General features: G+C 35.8%; 1 protein-coding gene across 2 annotated transcripts in view; it reads left to right on the forward strand.

Annotated features, from left to right (window-relative positions):
* LTBP1 (latent transforming growth factor beta binding protein 1) overlaps window positions 1–13,084 on the forward strand; it is a 262,417-nt gene that overhangs the window by 229,283 nt on the left and 20,050 nt on the right. For both annotated transcript variants that reach the window (XM_070734142.1, XM_070734143.1), the window contains 5 exons: window positions 665–844; window positions 2,647–2,733; window positions 4,715–4,843; window positions 7,512–7,652; window positions 9,226–9,396. In XM_070734142.1, coding sequence (XP_070590243.1) covers window positions 665–844; window positions 2,647–2,733; window positions 4,715–4,843; window positions 7,512–7,652; window positions 9,226–9,396 — 708 coding nt within the window. The remainder of the gene's footprint in view (window positions 1–664; window positions 845–2,646; window positions 2,734–4,714; window positions 4,844–7,511; window positions 7,653–9,225; window positions 9,397–13,084) is intronic.

The raw sequence follows: 13,084 nt of genomic DNA on the forward strand, positions 1-13,084 counted from the left end.
TATTTAATATTTTAACATATACATTTCTAATGATGCCTAGCAGAAAGAATTCTGGCGTAAATTTGATTGCTGTATTAGTTATTTCTTGTAAACACTTTCTAAATTTCCTCCAATATACTGTATTAAAAAGGTGCTTTTTCGAAAGGCAACTGGAACTGTTTTTTTTTTTCTTGAGGAAGAAGAAGAATACATTGCACTTCTCAACCAAGCAGCTTCATTGGTTCAAACTATAGATTCAGAACTGATGAAGCTTCTTAGATGAGAAGCAAAATGTCTTCTTCTTCCTTAAGGGGAAAAAAAACCCAGTCCAGTGCTGAAATCTGAAATCTCCACAGACATTCCTCTGTACTAAGGAACCAGTCTCAATTACAGCTACCTCTTTCAAGGCTTTAAGCCAAGAGATAAAATAAACATACAAATCCTATTTTAATAGGATTCCTGAACAGGGGAAAGATTGGTGATTGAGGTTGTAATTTCATCATCTAATCTCTGAAGCATAACCAATAAAGAGCCCGATATTATATTTACATTGACCTACACCCTCAGCTTAATATCAGGTTATAGATGTTGTGAATTGCTTTAGTTTAAACACTGCATTTATTTATGAACTAATCATTTCTCTGCATACATATGGAATGTATCTTTTACTGTTTGTCTTTCATAGAGATTCCAGACAGAACCAAAGAAACAGTGGAAAAGAAAGAGTGTTACTACAATTTAAACGATGCAAATTTTTGTGACAATGTATTAACATCCAATGTTACAAAGCAAGAATGCTGTTGTACTTTGGGTGCTGGCTGGGGTGACAACTGTGAAATATTCCCATGTCCTGTGCTTGAAAGTGGTGAGTTACCCTTTTCCATTCAGTGGCAATTATTGTGAGTAACATTACGAGGAGGCTCAGTGGTTACGTAACTAAAATGTTCTTGCTCTTAGCAGTCACATTTTCCTAAACAACTTGGATCATTGAAGATAATATAAATTTTTTTTGGGGGGTGCAAGCTGGTATATTTGAGCTTTTCTGTCAACTGAAAGCTTTAATTGCATGGAAGTTATTCATATTGGAATCATTTAGTTATATAACACTAAAAGAAAGCAATGTTTTCTATTGCTTTTTTGTGCTAGAAGGAAACTTAGATCTCAGAAATAAAAAAGTGGTTAATATTTTAAATAGCGCTTGATGTTTTATAGGCTACATCTTTCTCTCAAGTGGCTGTAAAGACTACATGATTTAAATTTTCCTTGTGCTACCTAAGATAGTGACTCTGTTTGCCTAATATTAATTAAATACCCAGCTGCTGTGGCCTAGAGGTGGTGCTCTTGCTTCACAATCAGGAGGTTGTGAGTCCTATCCTACTAGAAGCAGATGTAGGAACTCCTGCTTAAGCAGGGCGTTGGACTAGATGACCTCCAAGGTCCCTTCCAACTCTGTTAATATGTATGTTAAATGTATAAAACCTCTGTCCCAGAACACAAGTACCAGTAACAGATTGCAAGTCCTTAGTTCTTTTCATAACTCTTGAGTTGTTTAATTTTTATTGAAAGAAGTAAAATCTAATGGTGTTTTGCAACAAATAATAAGAAAAAGATTTATGATTTACTCCTGTATATAACTTTTTGGGGATGGGGGAATGATTTTATGATTGCACTACAAGTAATTCTCAAAAAGTATATTAAAAATTGCCAGTTTTTGAACTCCCAACTCCATAGAATTGTTGCAATAAACTTACTTTAAAGATTGCTTGTATCTGTGTGAATATTCGGCTGGGAAACTTGCTTACAAAGGCCAAAAAAGGTTTTTTTCAGGCTTAATTTTTATTACTCCCCTCCTACCTTACCAACTGAAGTCCATCACGTACTGAAAAATTGGCAGTGTTCAACTCATCTTTCTTTCTAAAATAAAGATTATCTCAGCCTTTGCATTTCCTTTGAATTGTACAGCTTGTGTTGAGTGCCAGTTGTACCTTTTCTTGGATTAGGAGGCCCTACTCTCAGTCACTTACACTCTAGCTACTCCCCAATCGAATTACTATAACACGTATCTGGAGCTTAGCATAAGTTTAATCACATTCTTCCCTATCCTTTTGTTATTATAGTTTTTAATTGTTTCCAATTCATTTTAATGGATAAATTATACTGATTGTTGAGTATTTGTTTTGATTGTGTACTTTGCCCAGAGTCACACGCAAATAAGATGACCAACTATACAGATCAATCAATAAATAGTTGTACATTAATTCCAGTAACCGAAAACTGCTAAAGAAAAAAAAAGCTGAGCCTTGTAACCAAACTTAAATTTAGAGTAATTTCAATTCCAACAATAAGCCAAAATGAATTTACACATGTACTATACTAATTAATAAAAAGATTCCAAATTTGCACCTTGAAAATATATCATGGTCATGGAATCTTAAGTTGTATGTACAAATGGCAAACTATGCACTTAAATCTTACAAGCCATGTATATTAAAAGGGAAAGAACTGAACTCTCATTATTTCCATACGTACCATTAAAAACTTAAAATCTGAAATGTGATATTTAAAAATCCATTAACACATTCCTGTTATAGAAATGTTGCTATTGATTTTAAGCTGTAATGCACAAATATAATTCTAAATGGATTCTTGATTTTATCTTCCGGCTAGCTGAGTTTATTGAGCTGTGTCCGGAAGGAAAAGGGTTCATACCATCTGAAGAACCACATTATGGAGAAGTTGCACATAGTTACAAAGGTCAGCCTTGATATTGACTTGAATAGAGACTTGAATTAATGCCATGATTTAAATATTTGTTCATGATTATTGTTTCCTTCAACTGCTGACTATTTGGATTAATTTTTCACTTTTTTTATAACTGACCAAGACTTCAATCCCCTAAAGTGTCAATGCAGTTAGATGATAAATGATGTTTTGGGTTGGTATTACTGAAAATATTTAAAAATCCCTATGATGTATGTGAGCCAGTGTTCCAAAATGTACAGTTGTATCTGTTGGACTATTTAACCAAGTCAACTAAGGAATATCATTGGTGGCTTTGCTTTTGTTTTCCCTCAGGTTTCTCTTCTTAAGAACTGCTCGTTTCCCTTTACAAACATATAATTCTCTTTCTGCAATCCTAGACATGCCATTTTTCAGATATCTGAGCTTTTAAAAACTTTGCTTTATTATGTGGGTGTCTAGCTTTCATCCAGATTTTCTTTTTTTTACTGTACTGCTCAAATTCAGGAAAAATGTTTTTAAAATATTAGAATAGCCAATTCTTTCATTCTGGAAAAGTATGCTAGTATTTTATCTTTAGAGTATCCAGCAAGTAGAAAGCATCGAAAATGTCATTAATTTTCAGCAGCTTTTATATCAGATATAATACAAAACCAAATCATGAGCACAAATTGGGGTATATTAGTAGTAATGTTAGTAGAGTACATGAAAGTAATTTTGGAGTTGAAGGTAAGGTAAAGCAGTTAATTGAATTGTCTTCCAAATGTTAACATTAATTGGCATTATCAAAACTGCTGTTTAAGGCAATCGTCACATAGTAACAGGATTGCTACATGTAGTAGAATTGTCAATATAAAAAGAAGAACAAGCTCAAATGAATAAATTGTTCCGCATATATTATTTCTATATGAAATAAACAGCAAGAATAAGAATTCCAACATTCCAGATGAGGCTGTTGGTCTCAAAAAAACAAAACAAAACAATTTAATCATGCCATGCTACTTCCCATGACAGTTCTGCAGTTGATTCTTTGAAAAAACAACACTTTTTAAAAATGCTTTCCAATTTGTTATTTTTTAACTTTTAACTTGTGAATTTTAACTTCTTGTTTGCTTTTACTCGTGTGTTTATATTGTTTTATTATGTTGTTGTAGAATGCCCAGAATCACATAACTGAATATGAGAGGTATATGAATTTTTTAAAAATGAAATGAATAATTTGGCCTGAAGAAAATGCAAGTACACTAGAATAACTTTTTAGAGACATATACAGTGGTACCTCTACCTAAGAACGTCTCTACTTATGAACTTTTCTAGATGAGAACCGAGTGTTCAAGATTTTTTTGCCTCTTCTCAAGAACAAACCTCCAGCAGACGTGGTTGGTAAATCCACAGTAGCTGAATTTAAACATGCCTGGGATAAACATATGTCCATCCTAAGATAAAATACAGAAAATAGTATAAGGGCAGACTAGATGGATCATGAGGTCTTTTTCTGCCGTCAGTCTTCTATGTTTCTATGTTTCTAACCATTTCCTACTTACAAACCCAAACCTCTAAAACAGTAACTGGAAAAGGCAGGGAGAAGCCTCCTTGGGGCCTCCCTAGGAATCTCCTGGGAGGAAGCAGGGCTGGAAAAGATGGGGAGAAGCCTCTGTGAGGCCTCTCTAGGACTCTCCTGGAAGGAAACAGGGCCTCCACCCTCCCTGTGCTTTCCCCATTCGCATGCATTTGCTTTTACATTGATTCCTATGGGGAAAATTGCATCTTCTTACAAACTTTTCTATTTAAAAACCTGGTCACAGAACAAATTAGGTTCGTAAGTAGAGATACCACTGTACTTGTTTTGGTCCATCATAGGGGCTAATGTACAACTCTGGTCTTTATTTACTGTTGTTATATAAGAAGAATAACCATATCTGTCCTAACAATTTGAACTGAAAATTCATACTCCACCTACTGTATATGTTTTAGAATGCCTGTGTTTCCTTTTTAGATGCTGATGAATGCCAGCTCTTTGGTCAAGAAATATGTAAAAATGGCTTCTGTTTAAATGCACAGCCAGGTTATGAATGTTACTGTAAACAGGGCACATATTATGATCCTATAAAGCTCCAGTGCTTTGGTGAGTGTTCAAGCTAACATCATATTCCTCTCACCGAGGAAAGACAACAAGATAAATATCTAATTTTTGCCCCGCTTATATATATAGCTGATATATGGAACCAAATTGCTTTTATTCCTCATACTGTATGTTCCCTCAAAAAATTTTTATCACTTATTATTTGGAGAAATATAGAACAATGGCTAGCACCAGTCTGCTTGATTGCAATGACCAGAAAGAATGTTGCATCGGATGTGGAATAAGCATAAACTGGGCTTTATGGGTCACTTTATTTATTTAAATTTGGACCTTCAAGGTAACCAATGGGATAAAATTTCCATTCCAAACATCCTTGGGCAACTATGGGCGAAAGCTCCTTGCTGAGCATGGGAAGGTTGACTTTGACCGTGACCTTGTCCTTCCCTTGCCCTATGCCATGCCCAAGGCATGTGGGAAGGCTCACCCCCACTTGTAGGCTTACGACAAGTGATCCCCAAGAGCACCCCCTCCCCAACAATCAGGCGGAATCTGCTTTGAGCTTCTGGTGAGGGGCAGCCCATCCCCTTCCAAAAGGTGCCCTAAAGGAGATCACACAGTTGCTATTAGCCCCTTTTTTCCACCCCATACCACCATCCCAGTGACCATGAAATTCAAGCCAATTTACCTCAATCTGAAGGACGACTATTTCTAAGCACCCCCTAACCACTCCCATCCTCAGACCCAGTGTGAAGTAGGCAAAAAAACGGTCATGACCTAAAATGTGGTACGGCCGCAAAAAATTCCTACTCAGCCTTTGAAGGCAACCAGCAGTTACACTGAGAACACAGGGAGGGCAGGCGCGTGCCTGCAACGGGACTGACGAGTTACAAATTGAAAGGGGGTGGAAAGCAGAAGACCCGTCGCTTTTATATGGGGAGTCTCTGCCCCGCCTCCTGGCCCCCATCATGCCCTGCACCATGCGCAGGGTCTCCTGGGTGATTGCACTGCGTTATCACACGATCACCCTGTCGCAGTTTGTGAGTGATTAAACTCTGTTAAGATCTTAACCCTCGGAGGCGATAGATAGAAGCCTTATTCATTTGTTCAAACAAGATATATTTTATTATAAAAACAGAAAATAAAACATGTCTCGAGGGACAACATAACAAACATGTCTTCACATGATGGAGGATAGAAAGAAGAGAATGGAAAACAATGAAGAAGAAGAAGGAAGTAATGTGAGATTTGGCAGGATATTACATCATAATAGGAGGATCTTAGTAAGGCACACACAGTTAACTCTTTCATTACTAAATGTCTCTGGGGCTGGCAATTTTTCAGCATGACACACCCTTCCAAGCCTCCGGCAGCAGTGGCCAGCCCTGCACTTGTGGCTGCAGAAATTTTGCTAAGTTCTTTTGTCTCTAAGACAACCAGAGGAAGGGATATATGGAATTAACATTACAAAGAAATAAAATACATGATTATTTGAACAGTGGGGTATATAGCAGTAGTCCCAATTATATTATATTTCATCTTTCTATGGTAAAGGTTTTACTAGATCTTATTACGCAATATATAATTAACTTGGGAATAATTTCTGAGTTGCATAACAAAAGGAGAGTTTATATTGCCATTACAGGAAGAAACCTCTGAATAATAGCAGCTAAGAATTAAAATGTGAAATAGCCTAGTGTCCTTATTTACATTTGTAGTCTTCCCAGGAATCCTCTAGAAAGTTACTGTGAAAAATGGTGGACTCAGTGAGATTTTGATGTGATCTAGCAGAATATTTCTTATATTTTTGATGAGATAAATTTTGTCAACAGTACCAGAAAGCTGAAACTAGAAGACGTAATAAGATAATTTGGGGAAAACAGAATTTTCTAACAGGTTTTATATTACAAGTTTTACAGTTCTACCCAATTTGACTTCTGTTCAGCTAGACTTCCATTTTTATGCATAATACATAAATATTATCTTGGATTCTTTTTCAGTGAGAGTCACATTCTATTTATTTAAAAAATCATTTGAGGAGATGGGTATTTTTTGCCTAAATATGGAATAGCAATTCATACATGATTATCATAAATGTATTCCCATTGTATACTGATTTGCCTACTTATTCATTTTTTGTCATTTAATTTATATTATTCCTACTGGTAGTCATAGCCTTGACCTTTGCAATCTAAAGAGAAATACTATTCTATTTAGAATAACAGCATGAAAGAAAACCACAGTGAAGGGTTTAATTATCTTGGGCCAGATAACTTTTCTTTTCTGATATAAAGCCACTTAATTTCTTGAACTTATATTGTTGTTTCTTTTCTATAAAATGAGCTGTCTGAATAACAGTTTTTGTCTGAATATTCATGAAGATCAGGTTAATTTTTTTCCAGTAGTATTATTGTCTTCTTATTCTAGAGAGGCAACATACATATAATTTATTGAAAATATACTTGCTGTGCTGATATATCAGGAGCACGGAAAGAAATAGGTCCACAAGAACAACATTTTATTTGGGTGCTTCATGAAGAAATGTCTGTTTAATAGTTCTCTTCCTTGTGAATATGTTCAGTATGATTATCTTGATTTTAAATATCTGCTAATGAAAAATACAGTCCAGAAGTTGATCACTGCAAATGTTCTGTGCGAGCTATTTTTCAGGAAGTGATTTCCTTTGAAGTACTTTTCATTTGCATTTGAACAGATACAGATGAATGTCAGGACATCAACAGCTGTATTGATGGCCAGTGCATCAATACTGAAGGCTCTTACAGTTGTTTCTGCACACATCCAATGGTTCTGGATTCTACAGGAAAGCAGTGCATCAGACCAGCGGAATCTAGTGGTGTGCATTATTTTATGCATTTCTGTGTTCGGGTTGAAAGTCAAAATATATGCAAACAAAAATAATATTGTAGGCTTATTATTAAAGTATTCAATGTGCTTCGTTCTAAAATAGTTTTGATTCCTAATTACAAAGCCCTTTTGCTAGGTATCTCATTTTATTTAGTGGAGTCTAGGGTTGCAGTAATGTGCAAAACATAGGAAATCTAATTATCTGCAGAGATAATTACTGTGATGTGCAAAATATTCATTGCAACAGAAACCATTCTGTATACAGAATGGCCAAGTTCACATGGTTCATGCCAAACCAAAATGTGTGTTCTATACAGGCACTACCCCGGAACTCATGTATTACAGCCAGGCCCAGATAGAGAATATGTGAGTTTCAAGCAGAGGTGTTTTGGAGTAGGGTACAAAGGGGGAATTGCACACACAAGAGCAGCAGTGCACAGTAATGGTTAAATAAAAGTAAAGGAAAGAAATGTTCTGGGAACATGAGCAAGTGAGCTGCTATGGTTGTGCCTCTCAAAATTTAAGTGTGAAAGCAACTAAAAAGATAAAGAGAAACAAAGCACTATAAAAATAAAAGAAAGAGGTGAGTGAGGAACAGGCAGGGGCGGGCTACCCCTGTTAGGCCTGGGATTGCCGTTCTGGTAGCGGAAACGGTGATGTGTGCACAACTTTGCGTCCCTGCGACACATGTGTGCCCTCCCCCGTGCATCCCTGTGTGAGATCAATGAAAATTGTCAAATTCTCATCTGAGGATGCTCGTACTTGTGAGATTTTGGCAATTTTCCGCCTTTCTTTACACAGAAGCAAAGAAATCGGCAAAAATCTCGTGTGGCGGTGAGCATACTCCCCTGCCCCCTGGGCGCGCACTTGCTCCAGCCTACAGGACCAATCCAGTAGGAAAAGGTTAGTGTGGCCCTTCACTGGGAACAGGCCTTTAGGGGGAAAGAATGTGCTGAGAAAATGCAAAAGATAAATGTTCTATTTATTCCACCGGAATTTATTTAGACTGGTGTTTCTCAAACTCAGCAAATTTAAGTTATATGGACTTCTGTTCCTTGAATGCTGGCTGGAGAATTCTGGGAGTTGAAGTCCATATATCCTGAACTTGTTGAGTTCTCCCAACAGAGCTTTAAGCTGATTGGCAGAAAGGTCAGAGGGGCACTCCCACTGTAAATGCCTGATTGGTCGGATTGTAAAAATATGTCCCGAGGTGCCAGAATAGAAGCTTTAGTTCCTAACACCATGGGAAATTTGCCTTTTCCCATGGTCTTAGGTGACCCATGTGAAACAGTCATTCGACCCCCAAAGCGATCTCGACCCCAGGTTGAGAACCACTATTCTAGAGAGACCTGAGTCTCTCTAAGTCCATTCAATAAAATGGATGTAATAATTCCAACTGTCTTATTTGTTTATATTTGAAAATATGTATTCAAAAATTATCTCATTTGATTTTGCAGAAAATAAATATATTAAAATGTAATTCCACAGATATTGAATTGTGTGTTTATTTTTATAGATAGGGATATTATGTTAAAACAAATACTTTTGGGGTTTTGTTTCAGAACAAACTGAAGAAACTGAAGTCTATCAGGATCTTTGCTGGCAACATCTGAATGAAGATTTTGTTTGCAGTCAACCTCTTGTTGGGAAGCAGACTACTTACACTGAATGCTGTTGTTTATATGGCGATGCATGGGGCATGCAGTGTGCCCTATGCCCCATGAAAAACTCAGGTAGGACACATATTCATAGGTTGAAAAATATTTAATATTTTTAGTAATATCAATTGACAAACTTTATTTAGCCCAAAGACAAAACATTTTCATTGCTGTTCAGATGACAAATTATTTTGACTTTTGTTGTGCACAGTTTGAATTCAAATTATCTTTACATAAGTTCACAGATTAGTTACTAGTTATTTAATGTATCTCTCAGTAATATGATAAATGACAGTATTGGTATTTTCTAAAGCATTATTTAGGCAATCCTAAATATTTAGGTTCATATGCTAAAATGCTTTAATTCTGCTGAAATATTTAGGACTTTACATTAAAATAATATCCCATTAATGGATTTGTTATGTAGTTCCAACCAACTTAAGAATGTGGTAAGTTACATTGAATCAGCAAATAGTTTGTGATCATATACAAGACAGCAGTGCTATGAATGTGCATCTGGATAAAGAAAATATTTATGTCTCTGAATCCATATCCCTAAATTTAGATTCAAAGCAACAATGCCATCTAATACTTGTAGAATATTATTTGATGTATTTTAAAAAGATAGTATAACAAATACTAAGCTCTGACTAATGGACATGATTTATCTTTAATAATATAAATGAATCCTAGCTTTATATATTCAGTTGAATATATTTTACAAATATATCTTTCATTTTCTAGTTCCAATATCAAATGTGTATGGATTTTTCCCTCATTTCTTCTGATTGAAAAAAATCAGTTTACTGGCTCCTTAAAGAAAAGTTGAGAAGTGCGATTAATACTTTCAAGTGGTAATGGGAATGGTAGCTGTTTTACTTCATGGCAGAAATTGATTTATAAGTTGTATGTTTTACAAAGCAGTGACCTGCAATGTGTTATATATATTTGCTTCTACATCCACTGTTTCAATAACCTGAAATGGGTTGGAGGTGGGGAGTATTCCCCTAATATTCTCCACAGTGGGGGTTTTCCCACCCAATTCAACATACTGTATTTTACCCTGTTGCCCCAAAAATAAGACATACCCCGAAAGTAAGGCATGTCAGAGGTTTTGCAGAATTTGCTAATATAAGGCACCCCCCGAAAATAAGGCATAGTCAAGTTTACATACGGTACGATAGAAAAACATAGGGTACCATTCAAAGCTGTTCATAGCGGTTCCGTAATAATGTGGCGTCCCCTGCTGGCCCCTTCCATCGCTTTGTACCATCCAGTACAGCAGACACAGTCTGCTGCTGTCTCACCGCCATTACAGTCTCCACTACAGTGCATAGACTGTAGTTCCTCTGGTGGCCGGAAGCTGCAATAGCGGGAGTATACTGTTGTACCATATAAGTGCCGCCGTTCGTGTGTGTGGGTGCCATACTGACAGGTACCGTACAGTAATCAGTGTACCGTATGGTACACTTTCTTTGGGGGTGTCAGCTTTTCTGCCTGTGAATTTGTCTTATTTGAGAAATATAAGGCACCCCCTGAAAATAAGACGTAGCACAACTTTTGGAGCAAAAATTAATATAAGACAGTGTCTTATTTTTGGGGAAACACGGTAATTTCCAGAGTGCTGTGCCTGAATAGTTCAGATGGGAGGGAAATCACGGGCACAGTGGACAAAAAAATTGGAAACTAAATAATATGTACCATTTGCTTCTGTATAGTTTCAAATTGGGGTTGCTGGAAGTTTGCCAAAACATTTCCCTTAAATATTAATTTATAACATAATGTTTTCTGATGAGAAGAATTTATTGATTTTTTATGAGTTTTACATTTCCTATTGGCCAAGTATTCTCCAAAGTAGTTCTCTTCACATATTAGATGAGAAATGTAATCAAACACATCTAGGGGGAACTTGGGAAGTTGATTTAGAAGTTGTTGGCAGAATGCAGCTTTAAAAATACAGCTTTGTTTAAAATAAAGCAAAAATGGGCTTATGTCTGATTAAGTTTGTAGAATTTATTAATTGTAATGATTGCCTTGATGTGGTTGTAGTTTATAGATACATGGTGCATACAGGTATCACAGGGCTGAAATGCTCCCAATTCACTCATGCCTGTCAGTTGTCAGAGAGCTGGTCGCAAATTATTATTATTATTATTATTATTATTATTATTATTATTATTATTATTATTATCATTATTATTATTAATTATTATTATTATTATTATTATTATTTAGATTTGTATGCTGCCCCCTCCGAAGACTTGGGGTGGCTCACAACTTATCATTTTAAGCTAAAGAATACTTAAATAATTATTTTTAAATAGTAAATAATGCTCATTTGTGTGAGACTTTCCTTTATACATACATTAGCTCTCCTCAGTTAGCCTTTCGTCCAGGGGTGAAATTCAAAAAAAATCCCTACTGGATCTATGGGCATGGCAGGGGAAGGATACTGCAAAAAATCTCTATTCCCTCCCACTCCTAGGGAAATGATATTACAAAATTTCCATTCCCACCCCATTCTGGGGCAGCCAGAGGTAATATTTGCCAGTTCTCCGAACTACTCAAAATTTCCGCTACCAGTTCTCCAGAACCTGGTGAATTTCACCTGTTTTAAACTATGCTTTGAGTTAAAACTTTAAAATAATTGGTAAATTATTTTTACTAATCAGTTAAAGCTAAATAATACATAAATAATTATTTTTGAATACTAAATAAAGCTCATTTGTGTGAGGTTTTCCTTTATACGTACATCAGGTCTCCTCAGTTAGCCTTTTGCCTCTAAATTAGAGTTTACAGACTTGAATTTATTAGGCAGAGCAGGATACAGCATTTTTAATGGAATTTTATTGCATCAGTGCTTTAGTATGGAATGTTGCTAAACAGGAAGCTTAAAATAAGTGCTGCCAGAAGATGATACCAGTTACATGCAGACCCATGGCACATTGCAAATCAGATTGTGATTTGGAAATATATTTGGTTTGTTGTCCTGTCTCAGTTAAAACGAATCAGTGGAATTTTCCATTTTTAAAGTGATCAACAAATAAATCTCTTTTACTAAATATGTCACTTACATGTTTCCAGGAAATTTTTCGATTGAAAATCCAAGTATTATCTGAACAGAGAATAAATAGAGAATCAATATATTTAAACATTATTATTAAGCTGGTTAATATATCTTAAAATATATTTATTTGGGAAGCAAATAAATGCTGATAGAAGGGCCACAGGAAGATGCTTGTTTTTCACATTAAAAAGAAAAAATATGTTGGTATAAATAGTGGGTGATGGTTAGAAGTGGAAAAAACCCCCAAGATTTTTGTTATGAACGTTGATATTGGGAAACATCTAGCCTGGCGTGGAGAAAGGATGAAGTGCGAAAATAGTCTAGAGTCACTGCACAACTGTAAAAGGGCCAGAAACACCCTTCCCTGAATTCCTTGGAACCTTATCTAATAGGTCCCAAGGGAGAGATTCTTGTATTAGGGGCAGATCATAATAAAGTAGTTAGCTCAAATGCGACACATGTAGGCAGATTGCTTAGTTCTGACAATAAATAAAAAAGATGCTAATATGCATCCCAGGGGGCATTATATGCTAGGGATAAAATATTTACATAAATATTTAAGATTAACTTTCAGTTTTCTTTGTGACTCAAGCTCATAAAATATTTCCTTTGATAGTAGTTGCTGGGGAGTAACTGGAATGTGTAATTTAGGCCATCTGACATGTTATAATGAATATAGCCCTACAATAGTGATGC

Source organism: Erythrolamprus reginae, chromosome 1 (assembly GCF_031021105.1).
Source record: "Erythrolamprus reginae isolate rEryReg1 chromosome 1, rEryReg1.hap1, whole genome shotgun sequence".
In the NCBI taxonomy this organism is placed as follows: Eukaryota; Metazoa; Chordata; class Lepidosauria; order Squamata; family Dipsadidae; genus Erythrolamprus; species Erythrolamprus reginae.